The following is a 19,744-nucleotide window of genomic DNA, read 5'->3' on the forward strand; positions in this document are numbered from 1 at the left end:
TTAACAGGGAACGGAGGATTCCGACCCTTAATAGAATAAGCCTGTACCACCGTCTGTCTAATCCATTTGGAGATAGTCGCGGCAGATGCAGGCAACCCCTTTCTGGGGCCATCCGTGATCACAAAAAGTGAATCCGTCTTACGGAACGATTCCGTAGTCTTCAGGTATACCCTGATTGCCAGAACCACATCCAAGGAATGCAACGCATATTCCTGAGGATGATTGTGCTTAGGACACAAGGAAGGTAGCACAATATCTTCATTCAGATGAAAATCTGAAACCACCTTAGGAAGAAAGGATGGCTTCGGATGAAGAACTACCTTATCCCTATGAACCACTAGATATGGGGAATGGCATGATAATGCAGCCAGTTCTGACACCCTGCGTGCAGAAGTGATAGCCACCAAGAAGGCCACCTTCTGGGATAATGTAAGCAAGGGAATCTCCCTGATATTTTCAAAGGGAGGTTTCTGAAGAACCGACAAACACCAAATTAAGATCCCAGGGCGGTAAGGGCGCGCGCACTGGCGGAGCCAAGTGCCGCACCCCCTGGACACCAAGGAATGAGTAGCCCAAGGCTTCTGAAAGAAGATTGCTAATGCTGAAACCTGACCCTTGATAGTGCTCAAGGATAATTTCTGCTCAACCCCCTTTTGCAGAAAAGCCAAGATTCGGGTCACCGAATAGGTACGTGGGGGAAATTCCAAAGATTCACACCACGCGATATAAGTCTTCCATGTGCGATAATAGACTTTGCTGGAAGTCGCTTTCCTTGCTTTAATTAGAGTAGGAATAACTGAAGCTGACAACCCTCTGTCCTTCAGTACCTGGGTCTCAATAGCCAGGCCATTAAAACCAGCGACTGTAAAGCACGATGAAAGATCGGTCCTTGAGACCGCAGATCCTCCCTGAGAGGAAGTCTCCAAGGAGCGTCCGCGACTAGCCTGTCCAAGTCGGCGTACCCGGCTTGACGAGGCCAGCTCGGAATTTCCAGGATAACTGGAGTTCCCTCCACCTCTATCCTGCGGAGAAATCTCAGCAGCAATTTGAGAGGGGGGGGGGAAGACATATAGTAGCTGATACTGCCTTTACAGGCCGTTCAGCGCGTCTGCTGCGTCCGCTAGAGGATCGCGGGTGCGAGCCCTGTTGAGCCAACCTACCAACAGATCCATATCTGGGGTGCCCCAATGAAGGGACAGCTGGTGAAATACCTCTGGATGAAGAGACTATTCCTCTTGATCCAGAATCTGACGGCTGAAATAATCTGCCTGTCCACCCCCGTGATAAATATCGCGGAGAGAACTGGAACAACTGTTCCCCCAATAAGAATGTTGGCCACTTCTATGGCCGCCAGGGCACTCTTGGTGCCCCTTGGTGATCGACATAAGTCATGACCGTGGCATAGTCCGATTGGATCCGAACCGGGCTGTCCTGGAGCTGCTCGGTCCAGTAAATCAGACAAAGTCTGATCGCTCTCAGTTCCAACACATTTATCGGTAACCTGGAATTTATCAGAAGAAATGACTTCCCCTGGCTGAGCATCGGAGACCGAAGCCACCAGACCAGAGCCTCCCTGGTCCGCTCACTCAATCGGATCCAATTGTCCAGGGAATCGGGATTCCGATTCCATATGAGAAGAATCTCCTCTTTGGAGAATTCGGGTATGAGACTGGGCAAACGGTACTGCCTCTAAGGAGGCGACCATCAATCCCAGCCAGTTGACGGACAGCAACATCCGAATCATTGACTGAATCTTCTGGAGTTTCTCCGCATGGAGAAACACTCTTGCCAAGGATGTATCCAAAATTAGGCCCAGATAGTTCAGTCTCCTGGTGGGAACCAGGGATGATCTTTGGGAAAAGCAACGAAAACGCTGATGTCCTGCGAAGATGGGGATATAAGGATAGGCATCCTTAATGTCTATGGACGCCAGGAAATCCCCCTGATGCAGGGAGGCCACCACTGTATGGATGGACTCCATCTCTTCCAAGACCAGAATTGGACGCACCTAGCCCTTTTTCCTGGGCATTGTGAACAAGTTCGACTAGAACTCCTCCAAGGAATGGGAACTACCACTGCTTGTTGTATCAAGCTGTCCCCCGCAAAGCTTTTAAGCGACCCGGGGATGTCGACTATTGGAAGGGAAGAATTGCACCGGTGGAAGTGATCGAAACTCGATCTTGTATCCCGACCATATGACCTTGCGAACCCCTTTATCCGGGATTCTGGAAAGCCCTGGATCCGGAAACCGGTGAAGACGTCCCCCCACCCTAGAGATGGGTGGGGCCCATTCTGTCAATCCAACGGGATAACAGTGGCTTTATTTAGTCTGGAAATCGGTGAGTCCACTATTGGTGGTACCGTCCATCTTTGTAATGAGGGATTCCTCAAAATGATAGCGCCTAGCCATGCGTTTGGAAATAGCAGGGCTCATTTACGGGCGACCCTATTTGGGCAAGGGAAACCCTTCACCATTTTGGTAGGCTTGCTAGTACCAAAAAAGGAATATGAGTCTCAGCTACCTCTGCCGGTGTAACCTCAAGATTTAAGGTTTCCCGGACAGACACAACTAGTGCTTCCACCAACGCTTCTTGTGCTATGGCGGAGGCAGAAACGTCTTCCTTACTGTCTGAGGAGACCGTACCTGAGACAACAACCCCAGAAAAGGGACTGCAATGACCAGCTCAGAATCCGTATCTGAGGTATCAGATGACATAGGGGTAGGCGGGGGTCGCTCTTCTTGACCCCCGTCCCTGACAGGCTACCTCCACCCGGGATACCAAAGACTCCAAAACTGCTGATAATGCATCATCACAAGTGGGGTACTGGAGGGTCCTGCGGCCACCCTGAGGGGATCAGGTGGGGATACGTGTGGCAGGGTTCATGTAACAAGACACTTGCCAGCTAACACAAAAAAATTAATTGCAAGAAAAAAACATTTTTTTTTTTAAACTTAGTCCCCCAGTGCAGTAGCGCCCCTCAGTCTACCTGCTTGGACCCCTCAGAAAGAGAGAGAGAGAGACCCCCAAGGCTCACCTGATGCACAGAAGTTTCTTATCAACCTGCTTCCAGCACTGTCTGTTACAGACAGGAAGTCTTTGGCTTGCTTTCCCTGGGCCAAGGAGGCGGCTCCGCCACTTTACACGCCTTCCGGCGCCTCCCAATTACTCCACGAGATGTTTGGTCACCTCAAACATGGCCGCCCCCATGCTGGAGACACGAGGCTACGCCAATATGGCGGCCTCGTGCGATCTGCAGGAAAATGGCGGCGGCCTGTGTAGGATAGCGGCGGCTTGCAAGTTAGCAGCGGCCTGCGGGATGTGTGCATTCGGCCTGTGCGGCCTGCGGAAGTGCCTCGGCCTGCGGGAGGCTGTGCGGCCTGTGGAAGTGACCGGCTTTCTGGAGGGATGACGATCTGTGGCTGCAGTAACTCAGGCATAGCCCTGTGTACACACTAGACAGGTAGGATACCTCTATACCTCAATAGTAATGCCTTTTAGTAGTCTGCCACTGACTTCAGTCACCCTTACAGTCATATAGTGACTTTAGATAGTCAGCTCCCAAACCAAGCCTCCTGGTTTCTATTCACAAAAATCACACTCAAATTGGGGGATCTATGACCTGTTATAGGATAGAGGGGAGACCCAGAAACTGAGTGTCCGACCATCCCAGAGAGGGGCCCGCGTCCACCAACAAACCCGACAGGGGGAGAGGGGGAACATTCTACTCACCATACCGGAACCAGGCGGGCGCCAACTCCTGACAGAACCCCTCTCCACCGGGGTGGGGGGGCTGTCGACCAATACGGACGCGGTGACTCTGTTGGTCATTGGCGTCCAGGCGAGACGTTTAACTCGCAGGGTCAGCAGTCCCCGTCCAGTGGGACTATGTCGCGGCCGACCCAGCGCGGAGCTATGGCCTGCACGCGCTCGTAGGCTGAACTGGGGTGACCACTGGATCTCAACATCCAGCCCGTCGCCCAGTTTCAGCGTACTTGCTTGAAGATCTCACAGGAACACTGGAGAAAAAAAGCTGTCTAAAAAAAAGTCCTGGTAGGACCGAAGATCCTAGCAAGGAATCTAGGTCCTTACTCCTAACTAGACAGAAAAAAACTGATTTGCTGTAGCAGGAAGTGAGAGGATATACCCTCTGGGACTGCCCCTAGGGTGTGGCCAGAACGTTTTCTTTCCTGTCTGGTCCTACTCCTGTAGAGGGCAGTATAACCCGAGTTGATATTAATCAAGGAGGACTACGTCTGTCAATGAGCGACAGAGAAATAGGTTTTATCTTACAGGTTAGGAGGGTGCCTTTTGGCACCCCCCCTCCCCCATTTTCTCCTAATGAGCAATAAGTTGTTAACTCTACTCAGGGCCTGCTTCTTCTTTCTTGGAATGTGAGGGGCTTAAGTGACAAAGTTAATAGAGGGGTGGTTTTCCAATATCTTACTAGATTGAAGACGCATTTAGTGTGTCTCCAGGAGACACATTTGCAGCCAGACCCTGTACGCTTGTTACGCTCCCGCAAATTTCCTGTTCAGTTCCACTCTACATACTCCTCTTTTTCCAGGGGAGTGTGTGTTTATTTCTAATATCGCCTTTCTGCCTGGAACAGCAGGTTGACAGAGATGGTAGATTCACCTTTTTGTTTTGTAAACTTGAGGGCTTACGTATTATTGCAGCCATGTATGTTCCTTCACCCTTCTCTTTAGACCCTCTTAAGAAACTGACACCTCTCCCAAGGCTGTTTGAGCCTTGGGAGACTTTAACAATGTTATTAATCCACAGTTGTATAGAATGTCGATCCATTCGAGATCTACGCCTGCTGCTTCTGGTAGAACACAGTTTACCTCCCTGCTTTCTGAGATGGATCTGCAGGATGTCTGGCGAGAATGAAAAGCCGTTATGAAGTGTTACTCCTGTCATTCTGCCTCTCATGGTGGACTATCTCAAATTGACTTAGGATTAGGGAATAATGCCCTGCTCCCCAATATAGTAGACTCTGCCTATGAACCCCCGCCTTCTTTTGGAACATTCTCCCATTTGGGTGTGCTTAGCTACTACGGACTCACCTATTCGTCCCATGTGGCGAATTAACCTGTTTTGGTGAACACTGCTCCCAACCCCAGATAATATTCTCCAGTGCATTAGCGGAGTTTATCCAATTTAACATGCATTCTGCTAGTAAGGTAGTTAATACGGGACTCCGTTAAGGCGTCTTATGGGTCTGTTTTTTCAGGAAATTACTGACAATAAACGAAAAACTAGAGAATGAGAAATCACTGCTCGCACTGAATTACAACATACTGAGGAGACATATGTGGCTAATCCCACACAAGCCGCTCATAGCAGTTGGGTCTGCTGTAGAGGTCCTTTGGAAGATATCTCTTTATGCAGATGAAGCATTGCTATATTTAGGAGACACTACTGACTCCTTGTGATCTTTAATGGGAACCGAACCATCACTACCTTTGGGGGATTTCTCTGGATTTACCATAAACTGGTCTAAATCTGTTCTTATGCCCCTTGACCTGCTGGTATCGCCCCTCGCCATAGGTGCTATTGTTAGTTCTTTTAGATACCTGGGGGGGGGGGGGGGTGGTGATATCCCCGGAATACCTGACACTTAATTTTACTCCTTTACTAGACTGACAACAGATTAAATGTCAAGGTTGATGCAAGTTACCATTGTCAGTAGTGGGGAGAGTAAATCTACTAAAGATGATCTGGGCCCCACAGCTCTTATATATTTCCACAATTCACATATGTGGATTTCTAATAAATGGTTTGAACAAATTGATTCTCAATTTCGTGATCTCATATGGAAGAGGAGGCCCGTATTAGCTTGAATAACTTGCAATATGGCAAAGATGGGGGGGGGTTTGCGGTTCCACACTCGAAAATGGATACACTTACGGCTGGCTCTCACCTGGAGATGGGTCTTCCAGGTGTCCCCTCTTCTTCTCCAACAGCGAATCTGCTTAGGAAGGTTTTGCAAGCAACCAGGGAGGCACTGTCCATTACTGGACCTATGGACTTTACTCCATTGTGGTATAATCCTAATTACATAGTTATTCGGGTTGAAAAGACAAGTCCATCTGCCTCAACCAATAAAAACAGAAAAGAAAACTCAACCATACAATCACATAATCATCCTGAATTATGTAAACTACAGGGATTTTCCATATGGAGGGAGCAGGGGCTCTGGTTTTTCAATTATACGCTAGTGGCTCTCTCGAGGCGTATGTGCAGAATTTCGATTAACACAAACAATTCTTTCAATATCTCCAACTAAGGCATGCGATACAGACCCAATAACAAAGGCTAAATTTGACTTGCTCTAGCGCCTCGTTGGTACAGGAGGTTATGCAGGCGTCTGATCGCGAGGGGTTGATATCGCAAACATACTCAAGTCTTGTTGATATCCATTCAGGATCCTGCCTTATTTAAATGTAGATATAGATGGGGATCAATGGGACATGGCCCAGGAGTTTCTTCCAGTTGTGTCGGTATTGGCTTCCCATAAACTCTCGCAACCATTTATGTTACACAGGACTTATCGTACACCTAATAAACTATTTGGATTGGGGCTGTAGGGACTCTCCTTTATGCCCGAAATGTACAGTCCACAGAAGGGACTTTATACACATGATATAGCGTTGCCCGAAACCTACACGATATTGGACAGAGGTTATGCAGACTATTTCTGATCTAGCCCAAACACCTATACCTCTGACCCCGGTGGGGTGTCTGTTGGGTGCGATCAATGCTGCTGAAGTGTATTCAAAAGGTATTTACATCATGGTAACCATATTATACCTTGCTATGAAGTAGATTGCCAATTTTGGCTGGCACCTACGGTGCCTACTAGGGCCCAGTGGGTTGCCTAGGTTAACTATTCTTCTTCGAGAAGAATTGGCCTATTGCCATTGTAATGTGGTCAAAAAATTCAACCTTGTCTGGCAAAGCTGGCTAGATAACCCTAGCCTTGCCCCTCCACAGCTAGTGATGGATAGATTGTTACGATTTTAAACCCACCAAAAGTTTTAGTGATGGTTGCCTGGGCTTGGGACTTTTCTCATTTTCTATATATCGGCGTAGCCAAGGTGACATTTTGAGCAGATGTCCATTAACAAGCTTGGGTGGTTTGATTCGTTTTTTTTTTTTTCCCTTTTGTTTTCGGTTTTTGCAAAAAAAAAAAAAGTTATATATGGGCTATATACCAGGTGACTGCCTTTTATTTTTCTGACTATATGTATTCGAATGTACAATAGTTATGTTCCAATTGATCTGTATATCATTATTGAGCTGTATGGTCACTTACAATCCTTGTTAAAAAAAACAAAGTTTTGATTTAAAAAAAAACAAAAAAAAAAAAACAAACACACAATCCCGCTCACTGACCAATGTCAATTTGATTAACCCCTGGAGTAGCTCAGCAAAAAAAAAAAAACACATTTCTGTTACAGATGATGCCTAGAAATTGACTTGTATCTTGGTGCAGAGTTCTTCACCCAAGTAGAAAATTACATTTCTAGCAGCATTCTGTGTAGAGAACACGCCCAGGCTACCAGATTGCATTATTACAGAAAATGACAGTGCTGCAGTTTGGAAAAGTTATTATTTTTTTTTAATAACATTAAATTACAATATGGCTTGTGTAACAAAAACTGATATACTACATTATTTTTTATTTTATTTGCAGTTTTGTTTCACAAAAGTGTAGTTACCCTTCAAGCTTGGAAGTATTGTAAACAGACAGAGGTTCCTCAGGCAAAACCATTATCTAAAAAGGACAGTTTACTATCCTCCCTGATCTCAGCTGAATGCAAATAAGAGGCAGATTCTGAGGCAGAATGTCAAGAAGCATGCTTTCATTCCTTGCAAGCTATTGCAGAGGTGATTTGCAAACGATTAAATGACATGGTTGCAGAAAACGCCTCCCTGAATAACAAGAGAGAGATGAGTCATGCTTGGTAGAGTTAGGTAAGATTGTAGGGCAGCAGTACCACTCTTTTGTATCACAATTAACCCTGTGTCTCCTAATGAATGGGATTTTTGACTTACCGTAAAATCCATTTGATGTTCATTGACAGACACAGCTCCTGATCTTCTTAACCATTGTGTTATACTGCCCCCTACAGGGATAGGACACTAAGCAGAAAAAGTCTGGCTACGCTTATGGGCAGTCTGGGGGGGGTATACTCCCTCTCTCTGCCATAGGTACTCAGTTTTGTTACAAGTAGTGTCAGAAGAATTGCAACTCCACAGAGGGGTGGGTGCTGTGTCCGTCAATGAACATCAGAAAAATGGATTTCACGGTAAGTCAAAAATCCCATGTTCTCTTTCGTTCATTGATGAACACAGCTCCTGATCTTCAGAACCATTGGGACAACCCAAAGCAGTGTTAAACATGAGGGGTAGGAACAGGGATTAAAATTCCCAAGGCTAAACTATAGCCAACCAGGTAAACAGGAGTGCAACCAAAACAACTGGAGCCCACCTGAAAAGAGCAAATACACCCTCAAAGAGGACCAGGTTCTCTAAACAGCAGCCTGCAAAACCTTGCGGCCAAAAGGAAGCATCTGCAGATGCCAACACATCCACTTTATAGAACTTTGTGACAGTGTGTACAGAAGACCAGGTGGCCGCCCTGCAAACCTGCACCACTGACGCCTGATGACAGAAGGCCCAGGAGGCACTGAGCGCTTGAGAAAAGTGCACCTTGACAGGGAAAGGAGGAACCTGACCCTTGATGGAATAGGCCTGAATCATGGTCGCAGACAACTCTTTCCGAGGCCCAACCATGAGCACAAATAATGAGTCTGACTTCCTAAAAGACTTCGTAGCTGCCACATATATCCAAATTGCCCGGACCAAATCCAAGGCATGCAAAGCAATTTCCTTTGGATGTTTTGGCCTGGGACACAGGGAAGGCCACACAATGTATTAATTCAATAAAAATCAGAGACAACCTTTGAAAGGAACGAGGGACAGGGGAGAAGACTCACCTTATCTTTGTGAACCACCAAGTAAGGTGGACGACCGGATAACGCTGCCAATTCCAACACCCTGACTTTAGTAAAGAAGTCATCGCCCTGCGCGCCGACATAACGCGTACAGGAGGGCGGAGCCTAGCTGCCGACGTCACATCCTCTCCTGATCCAGAAACTGCTGCAGTACTGGCACTGTTGAGTGATTTTCTCTTGTAAGTGGATTCATTTAATAAATTGCTTCATATAAATCTAGCAGAGAGCATTCGATCTTTCTTCTATTCTCTCCTTACCTGGTTCTCTTTGTGTGGGTGTATGTACCATTGGATCCCAGGTTGTCCCATTGTGAGATCTTGCTGACTATCCATTATACCCATGGGGGACTGCTACATCTGACTCTGGGTGACTCCTGGGTCAGAAATTAAGGTGAGAGGCTTTAATTTAGTGGAGGATTGGAGCACACTCATGGAGGTGATTGGCGTTTTGGGAATTCAACATTACTTTGTCACATGGACTTTTTTTCTCCCAGCACTCTTATGTTTATGGGATTATTTGAGTTGCTCACTCTCAGATATTGATTTGTTAATTTACTTGACACTTATTTATGGTCTAGCGCAGACATTCTTGGTTTTTTGTACGGGTGAACACTGGCCTCATCGCCGAACCAGCCATAGTGTACATATTGCGGGCCACAGCCTCTGCCTTCCTGTCACCCGGGTCCTTAAAGGCCGGAGACTCAACAGGAATCATGGTTGCCTTGTTCAATCTGGAAACCAGAGGATGCACAACTGGTGGAACAGTCCATTTTTTTTAAGAAGGAACTCCTCATGCATAGCAAATTGCTTAGGGACCACAAGAGGAGGTTTTGGTCGTTCCCACTCTTTAGCGACAATTTGGTTAAAATAGGAGGGGAAAGGAAACCCCTTTGCCCCTCTGGATGGCTTGTGAGTGCCAAAGGAAATCGACGCCTCCTTCACAGCTTAAGCTGCGTCTTCCATCTTCAAGGGCTCACGCACATATACATTCAGTGCATCCACCAACGCCTTTTCGTGTGCTAGAGGACTCATCCTCACTATCTGAGAACTCAGGGCGCATGGTCACAGCAGAGTGACCCACATCCGTAGTGGCCGAAAACCGATTCAGGATCTGAGGAGACCGATGAGGCGGGGGCGCTTTTTAATAGCTCGTCACCGAAAAACCACCTCCACAAAGGACTCCAGGACCGCCATCAGTGCATCAATCAATGGTTGGGACCCAGAGGGCTCCACAGCCTCAGAGGGGATCAGGTGGGGAAATGTGCTCCAAGGACTCCATGAGTCAATAGGGGGACACCACAAAAAAAGTGTAAAAACACTGCTAAGGGACACCCCCCACCGCTCCGGCAGCACCACCTGGTCGCCAGTAACAGAGCACCATCCGGTGGGGCTCTGTCGTGGCCAACCTAACACAGAGCTGAGGTCTGCACGTGCTCACTGGCCAGACTGGGGTGACCACTGGATCTAGATTGCCCAGTCCGGCAGTTGATTTTAGATCTCACAGGAAAAAAAAAAACAGGAGAAAAACTATTTAACCAAAAAAATAAAAAATTGCCAGGACCAGAGATCCCAGCAAGGAACTAGATCTTTTCTCCGGACTAGTCAGAAAAAAAAATAACTGAGTACCTATAGCAGAGAGAGGGAGTATACCCGCTGGGACTGCCCATAGGCATAGCCAGACTTTTTTTCTGTCTAGTGTCCTATTCCTGTAGGGGGCAGTAAAACCCAATGGTTAAGATGATCAGGAGCTGTGTCCATCAATGAACTAAAGAGAATAACTTTTTATGCTAGTAAGCATTGAGACGGTTTTCTTTATTAACCATTGTTCATGTCTACAAAGCATTTCTGCATCCCAAGTAAAGAAACTGCACAGAAGGGTTTATGAACATCCTGGTTTAACCATTAAACACAATGTATCGCCCAGGAAGTGTGCAACCTCTTCCTTGATCTGTTCTATCTGCCAAGCTCAGAAGTGATGGATGTTATTATTTCCTCCTGTGCACCTCAGGAAACTCTAGGTAATATCATTTGCAACTCCACAAAGGTGTTTTTTTTTTTGCATGGAATGTGACATGCAATATGAAATTCTAAACGTGTGGATGTGAGTAGCTGAATCTTATGCCATTTGGATCCAATATTGTCAAAGACAAATCTTCATTGAGTCAGCTGACTTTGATTAGCTAGATCTCCTAAGTCAGGGAACCTCCAGTGGCCCCTTGGACTGAATATTGAAATAGCAAACAAACATGAGCACCACACTGATCCAAGATTATTAATACTCTGAGCTGGGGAAACATGAAATAAAAAAGCCAATATATTTTAGGGGCTTAAGCACTCCCAAGATCTATGCATACATTGAAAGACCTAACTAAGATTACTTTATTTCCACTTGTTACGCAAAACATAGATTACCAGCAGGATGAACGAAAAAAAAAAAAAAAGGACCCAACTCCCCCATCCACACACTTGATGTGGATTGAGGAATCACTCCTGCTGAGCGCTGTCAGACTACACTAACTAGCGCTGTCAGCTATAGCTATCTGGAGCTGGCAGTGATGACTAAGCAGCATTTATCCGACAGGCTCCTCCTGAACCAGCTCAATTTCAATCTATGTATGGCTAGCTTTAGGAAATCCACACAGACTATTTAGTTTACCAACTGCCAACAAAATATTTAAGCATCTCAGGACTGGGTCTCTTGACATTCATGTGGCCAGTTCCCAGGACATGCTTTTACACACAGCTACTTTGACAGCTGCAGTCAAAGCATGTGCCATATCTCCAAAGCATGATGCACAAGTAGATAAAAATATCTTATCTTACTTAATAGATGGGGAGAAGATCATGCAAACACTGGAAAACAATTGCTTGGAAGAAACAAACATCTAGTTGTGGGCAGCAAAGTAAACAGTCTGTAATAAAACAGTGGATTTCATACAAGTGAAACAGATCATGCAATCAGATCTCTGCATCAACTTGATCACTTCTGATACCCCGTGGATACTTGGCAGTGTAGGGAACCATAAAGTATTTTTAACTAAAAGAGTATGCTGCAGAGTGTTGATGTCCCCCTTTAGATGCATACAGACTTCTAGGGGAAAACATTTGAGTAGAGATTCTTCCCTCCCCCAATTAAAACACACAAGTTGCCATCTGTGAAAAAGGAACTTTTAAGAAGATGATATTTTCATAGAAACATCTATGGGAGTCTGAGTCAAGTGCAGAAAGTTTCAGTTACAAAATCAGTGTCTGCAACATTGTGGTGTATACTACAGTTTTGCCAGAGTAGTATAGTTTTTCAACTTCAAAACCGGTTCAATATCCAGTGATACACAAAATTATTCCTAAGATGCCCAGCTGAAACAGTGTTTTAATCATGCAAAACCAATTGCATTAGCCAGTGCATAAAAAAAAAAAAAAATTATAAAAAAAAAAAAGAAAAAAAAAAAAAAAAAAAAACTTTCACTGCTACAACTCCACATCTTGTCTGTCTCACACAGTTTATTTATACATAAGTAATAAACAAATTTCAACAATATGTACAGTGATTTAAAGTTTAGGAGACCCCATGTTCAATGCATAATTTACACCACATTATCAGATGGGAGGGTGACAGAGAGACTGGCCCATTTTACCTGTTTGCCAGGGACAGTCAATCAGGAAACCAGAGGAAGCTAGCATTAAAATACTCACATCTTACTCCGTTAAGCTACTTCTTGGAGTCCGATAGTTTGTAATATAGCGCACGCACACATTATATATGTATATATATATATATATATATATATACACATATACACACACACACACACACACATACATACATATACACATACATACACATCATTATTGAAGGTGGAATTCCAGAGACTTATTTTTATATAGAATGAGGCTTATAGTAGGGAGGAGTTTAACCCTCGGTAAGGTTTTTTTTTTTTTTTTTTTTTCTTTCCATGTCCCTATCAGAGAGCTCTTCCTTCAAGTCATCTTCCAGAAACAGCTCAGGAAGTGCAAAGGTTATCTCCCCAATATGAGGGAAAATTTTACTTGAGAGTTGTTACTAGAACAGGTTCTACACCTGTGCCTCTGGTTTTCCCCACTACTCCCAGTTCCATTGACAATGCCCACCAAGTCAAACACTGAGATTGGACCTCTCCATAACAGGGACACAAACAGTAATGAATACCTGACAAGATTTGAATTCTTCCCTAATCTATCCAAAAAAACAAAAAAAAAAAAAAAAAAACCTTTAGCTGGAGTTGAAAGTTGAAAGCATTTAGTCCATCTGAAAGATGTGGACATAATACCATTAAAGACTGCATAAATAAGCAAAGCATTTTATGGGGTTCTTTAGTAGGATGTGCAAGGCCAAAGTGTGAATGAACATTCCTAATAAGCCTTGTACCTGCCAAGATTGTAGTCTTCAGATTTAAACAGCATTTAACCATCCCCTGAGGATTTCTACTTGCAGCACAGCTCTCTTTCATCACATGCCATTAACAAGAAATTAAACTACTGCTTGCCCAATGTAAGGACAAACATTATCACCAAGAGAAAAAAAAAAAAAAAACACGTTCCTGCTGTGGCTCATGAACACTTTGAAGGTTGCCTGAAAAAAAAATTATATAACAGTTTTTGGCTTCTTTCACTATATACACACACAGGAAGTAAAAAAAAAAAATAATAATAAAAAGTAATATATATGTAGCATGGCCACAGCAGATGAAAAGTTGGTGAATGCAGCAATATTTAGTGGGTGATGAAAATATTTACCATAACATGGATTAAATACAAAAGTCAACATGTTGACACAAAACATGGATAAAGACTGGACAACACAGACATCAAACCTCAAATAAAAACAAGACATTTTTAATTAAAAAAAAAAAAAAAAAACCAGTAAAACAAAAAAAAAAACAAAATAAAAAAAACAAGAAACAAAAAAAAAAAAAAAAACCAGATGAAGTCATCTGAAATAATGGGAAAAATGCACTGCGTATCCTTAGCAGAGGGGAAAAAAAAGGTCATGAGGCTGGCCCAGCCACTGAAAATATATTCTCTTTGCAATAATTATAATAACAAAAAAACATGAATATTAATATATGTCCCTCCCCACACTCTGCAGGTCTTTATACATCAGAGTCTTTTAATAATACAAAAAATTATATATATTTATATATATATTCTAAAAAAATATTTACAAATCCTACATTACCACTCACCCTTCCAAATTCCCAGTACTGAAACAGCTGTTCTTTAGTATAAAAAGTCAGTATGAGAAGAAAATAAATTTTTATTTCTAGATTTGTTATAGTCTTTTGTCCAAGTAAAGAAGGTTTGTATTTTACTATTTTCATACTGTTCTTAGTGGATGTCTAGTGTACTCTGTGAAAGGCTGGGATTAAGGTCCGGGTTATCAGGATTTAAACCCAAGTCAGATATGCTCCCTCCATGAAGACCAGATAACTGCGACAACATGGTTGTGCGATCTGGGCTCCCATAATGTCCTTGATCCACAGGGTTCCCCTGTCCAACTACAATGCTTGTATGAGGAGAGTTTGCCTGTGGGGAAACATTGTGGGGAGAGGGCTGGGGTTGCATACAAGGTGATGGACTAGAGTGAGGTGGCTGGGATCGGGGAGAGGACACCGGTTGAGGAGAGCGAACTTGATTGCTTAATGAAGGTGGAAGCTGCTGACCCTGTAAATGGGGAGACTGAGCTTGACCTTGCAACATATGTTGCTGTGGACTCATGAGGTTTTGTTGTGCTGAAGGTCCCACTTGTTGGTGCAGAATTCGTTGATTATAAGTCTGCAAGCTGCTGTTCGTCTCACTTAACATTCCCTGTGGTAATTGGCTTATCTGTCCAATGTTACCTTGTTGCATTTGCATATGATGTTGAATGCGTTGCTGTTGTGTATACCCACTCATGACCTGGTGTTGCTGAAACTGGTTGTGATTTATCATCCCACCACCAGATCCCTGCTGTTGCTGCATCATTTGCTGTCGTCTGATCAGAAGCTCGCGAAACTGCGGTGATATTCCCGCATGGTTCATATTCATTGGTTGGCCCTGTGAATTTAACCCTTGTATGGTCTGTTGAGATGATGGAGGCTGAAGAGTCTGTGGCTGAGGAGCCTGAGACTGCTGTGGCATAGATGTCCGTTGTCCGACTGCCTGCATGGGATTCACACTTTGCATGTTTGCATTGGGGTGCATGACATGGGGTAGACTTCCTTGAGAGGGCATCCCAGGCATATTCCCAGCACTCTGTAGGGCCTGGCTGCTGGCATATTTAGCTGCTCGTTGTTTTATAAAAGCAGCTAATAGCTGTGGATTTGAGTGCAGTATATTAAGTACCTGTTGCTGCTGCATTGGGGAACTAGGGGACCGCAAATTACGGAGAACTGCAGCTTGTGGTAAGGGACTTTGTTTTCCCTGGCTCGCTGCAGGGATCTGTCCCATACTACCCTGCAGAGTAATGTTCATTTGCTGTCCTTGTTGTACAGGCATTACAGGTGGTCTCTGCATGTTATGCTGCATCACTTGAGGTCTACTCTGTACCCTTGGTAGTTGTGGGGGTAATGAAGGCTGGTGTGGCTGTGCCATTCCTGAAGGTCTCATCCCAGAATCCATGAGAATTGGTCCTCGTATTCCTTGTGTGCTTATCCCTGTAGACTGCATGGCATTCATGGGCTGCATTTGATGAGAGTTTGACATTGGGGGTGGGAAAAGTTGCGACTTTGCCATTTGTCTTTGAGTTTCCGCTGCCCTTTGAATCTGCATAGCCATCTCCACAGCAGCTGGAGGCGGACCAGAAGGCTGCACTGATCCTGCCTGCGATGTCGGTGGTGTTACTTGTGCAGTTGGATTGCCCTGTGACATACAGCTGGAGGAAAGAGCATGTTGCATACCATAAGGTGGTATGTTATTACAAGGAAGCTGCTGAGGCTGAGATTGTGATTGAGGAGTATGTGATATGGGGGGCTGCTGTCCAGTTGGTGTTGTTGGACCAGTTGAATTTGGGGAAGGAAGACTTTGCTGAACACCTGCCACCCCAGCTCTTTGCATGCTAGCCATACGTCTGCGCAACATTTGTGCCTGTTGAAGCCTGTGCTGCAATTGCTGCTGCCGAAGCTTATGTTTTATGTTGAGGCAGAAGGGCACAGGACATTTGTTCTCCTGGCAGTGTTTGGCATGGTAGCAACAAAGTGCTATAAGTTGCTTGCATATTGGGCATCCTCCATTTGTCTTGCGTTTACAGCCCTTTGTATGCTGTACCACTCTCTTCATCTTCTGACATGATGGCAGAGAGCAATTTGCATTGCGACACTGGCAAGCATGAACCAGGGACTGGATACAGCGTTGAATACTTAGCCTACGGGAATCTCCAGGGCTTTGTGTTGCTGCCGCCTGCTGATTGCTACTCTCATCATCCAAGCCAAGACCAAGTTTTTCCATTCTGTGTTCATGGGTCTTTGTACTATAACACGTGATGCACAAATCATAATCCTGAACAGAAGAAGAGAAAGTTGTGCATTAGAACATGAAAAAAAAGTCCCAATAATGAAACTATACTTAAATGTAGTAAACACAATAGTTATGCCAATATTCTGAAGTATAACGTGGTTTAAATTGTATTACTATTAAATCACAAGACTTGGAAGGCAAAACAAAATTATGAATACATTTACCTCACATACTGTGCAGTGCCATCGTGTCTCTACATGGTGTTTGCACTCATTACAAGTGTAGACAAATCGGTCCTGGCCTTGGGTATGAAGTTCCACTAGCATGCACATAGTAGACCATTTGGATCTACGCATGGAAGAGAATTCCAAGTGTTTGTCCCTTGCAAGCGTTAGAAAGGCATCACGTCCATCCATTAGGTCACATGGAATTAAGGGATCTGGTTCTATGACAGGAGGCAGGGAGTTGGCAGCAGGCCCAGCAATTAAACGGATAACAAAAAAGACCTGAAAATAGGAAAGCATTTTTAGAGTGTTAAGAATCCATATAGCTTTCAAGTACATCTAAATTTTATTTTTTATATGCTTGTTTATTTAGAATATCCATGAAAAGAGAATAGTGAGATATACACAAGGAGCTACAGCACAATAAAAGTCCTCATTACACAAATATGATATGCTGACATAGAGCTCTTAAGGAATAGCAGACCATATAACCATGTAAGGTGAATGCTGCAGCTCGAGATCATACAAAAGAGCTTAAATAAAAGTCAGATCACCAAAACTCTATTTTAATGACATTTTCATTTTCATTGCATATCAATGCTGCTGGAATCCTGCAGTCTATTTACAGCTATTTCCTATCTACACACAGTAGCTCACAAAAGTGAGTACACCCCTCACATTTTTGAAAAAAATATTTTATTATATCTTTTCATGTGACAACACTGAAGAAATGACACTTTGTTACAATGTAGTAAGTGTATAACAGTGTAAATTTGCTGTCCCCTCAAAATTACTCAACACACAGCCATTAATGTCTAAACCACTGGTAACAAAAATGCTCATCATTTTTTAGGGTAGACCTCCAAATGGTAACAAAAGTGGAACATGTATTAGCAATATGTGTTGACATGGCTGTAGTCTCTACTGTGAAAGCATCTCACAAAAAAACATATGTATCAGCACAGCATTGTCACCCTAAAAAAATCTGAACTAGGACCTTCATAACAGGAAAAGAAGAATTAGAGCTGCAGATTTAAAAATATCACTTGGAATTACTTCAAACTTATAACCAGAGTGTTTTCTTTTTTTTTTATAATTTAATGAAAATTACAAACTAAATTATCAAATTTCACACCATCTCTAAACTTCAACTTTTGTAAATTCAACTCCATTGTTCTAATTCCATATATACTGCATTATAAAACACTTACCTCTTTGTGTTTTTCCATTGTGGCATAAAGTTTTTGTGACAAGTCATTGGAAACATTAGGCATACCAGGTTTCTTCTTGTTCCCTCTGCTCAGGCTGCTTTTGTTTTTACTGGTCTTTTTGTTGTTTTTTTTCTTTGCATTCTTGCTATCACCTTTTCCAACCTGCCATGGAGAGGAGACAAGAAAGTTACTATAAAAACCCTGGTATGTTTATTCTAAGCTGCGATCTGTGCCTATAAAGTCCATTTATCTCCCTCCAAACTTTCTTGACCAGCCATGAGGAAAGATTAGCTGTACTGAATTTATCCTCTTCTGAGAAGAGGCAATTAAAGGATATGGCAAAAAGCAGTCTACAACTAGAACAGGATGGTTCCACAACTTTCATACCTCCTATTCTGTTCTTTAACAATCAACTTCTGCACCGACCCATTCCATGGTGAATAGATTGTGGTGGATTATGTGACAGCAGTACTCTTAGATCCCACTGCTGCCACCAGAATGTGACAATTGCACTCTCACCATGTGTAGAGATTTGCCAACTTGTGGGACAATATACATGCCAGTAATTGTCACTGGGGTCAGTTAACTTCACAGTTAAAGCTGAATTCCAGGAATAGAAACAGAAAAAAAGGGAGCAGCATTGTAAAGGAGCCCGAGATTGTGTACCCCAGTAGAGGAAAGCGTGTTTGGACCTGATATTACCAGGTCATGACTGGTGGCGAGCACAGTGGTGAATGGTGGTGGGAGTCACCATGCATGGAATAAGGATTGGCACACAAGGGTGGACTATTGTATACAAACTCTTTAGCAAGAAGAACACTATTTATTATTGCATGGAAAGAAGACTAGATGATTTTTATTGATATATATGCACATGGATGTTGTTTTTGGTTGTTTTGAATAAAAAGTTAAGAGTTAAGCAGAGGTAGGAGCAACATAATTCTATGTCAGCCCTCAAAAATTCCACTCGACTGCTCGCATTTTGCGAGTGAAATGATGAGGAGGGCGAGTAAGAACAGGGCTGTACTGTAGGGGGAATATGCAGCTCCTCTGTTCAGCCTACCCCTCCTGTCACAAGGCTGTGTGTGTGTGTTTCATAGCCCAGTGAGCAGCTCCCTCCCCCTCCAGGAATGGGAGAGGCTGCATCTGCCTTCTCCCGCCCCCCCCCCTCTCCCTGTGCCCGCCCACACACTCCGTACAGCCTGTGCGTGCTGTATGTGAAGGAGATGTGTGGGCGGGAAAGTTTCATTAGCAGCCAGCAGCTACATGGTGAACATCTCTGACTAAGATGAGCACTGTGCCCAGACTTACTCCTCCCCACCCTGTCACCCCCCCTCTGTCCCTGTCATCACCCCCCCCCCCCTTCTGTCCCTGTCACCTCCCCCCTCAGTCCCCGTCACCCCCCATCTGTCCATGTCATCCACCGTCACCCCCCCCCCTCCGTCCCTGTCATCTTCCCCCCTCTGTCCCTGACACCTCCTCACTCTCTCTGTGTCACTCATTCCTTCCCTCTCTCCGTGTCACCTTTCCCTCTCTCCGTGTCACCTTTTCCTCTCTCCGTGTCACCTTTTCCTCTCTCCGTGTCAGCCCCCTCTCTCTGTGTCAGCCCCCTCTCTCTGTGTCAGCCCCCTCTCTCTGTGTCAGCCCCCTCTCTCTGTGTCAGCCCCCTCTCTCTGTGTCAGCCCCCTCTCTCTGTGTCAGCCCCTTTGCCTCTCTCCCTGTCAACCCCCCCCCCCCCTTGTCTCTCTCTGTCAAACCCCCTCTTTCTCTCTGTTGAACCCTCTCTCTCTCGGTTGTTGTTGTTAATATTTATTT

The 19,744-nt window shown here is 44.4% G+C and overlaps 1 protein-coding gene across 1 annotated transcript in view; it reads right to left on the reverse strand.

Annotated features, from left to right (window-relative positions):
* Nucleotides 1–14,299: 14,299 nt before the first annotated feature.
* EP300 (EP300 lysine acetyltransferase) overlaps nucleotides 14,300–19,744 on the reverse strand; it is a 141,264-nt gene continuing 135,819 nt past the window's right edge. The window contains exons 29-31 of the mRNA XM_082266481.1: nucleotides 17,930–18,091; nucleotides 16,719–17,000; nucleotides 14,300–16,536 (exon numbers count right to left, since the gene is read on the reverse strand). Of these exons, the coding sequence (XP_082122607.1) occupies nucleotides 14,389–16,536; nucleotides 16,719–17,000; nucleotides 17,930–18,091 (2,592 nt within the window). The 3' untranslated portion in view covers nucleotides 14,300–14,388. The remainder of the gene's footprint in view (nucleotides 16,537–16,718; nucleotides 17,001–17,929; nucleotides 18,092–19,744) is intronic.

The sequence above is a fragment of the Pelophylax lessonae genome (genome assembly GCF_965119305.1).
Source record: "Pelophylax lessonae genome assembly, chromosome: 8".
NCBI lineage: Eukaryota > Metazoa > Chordata > Amphibia > Anura > Ranidae > Pelophylax > Pelophylax lessonae.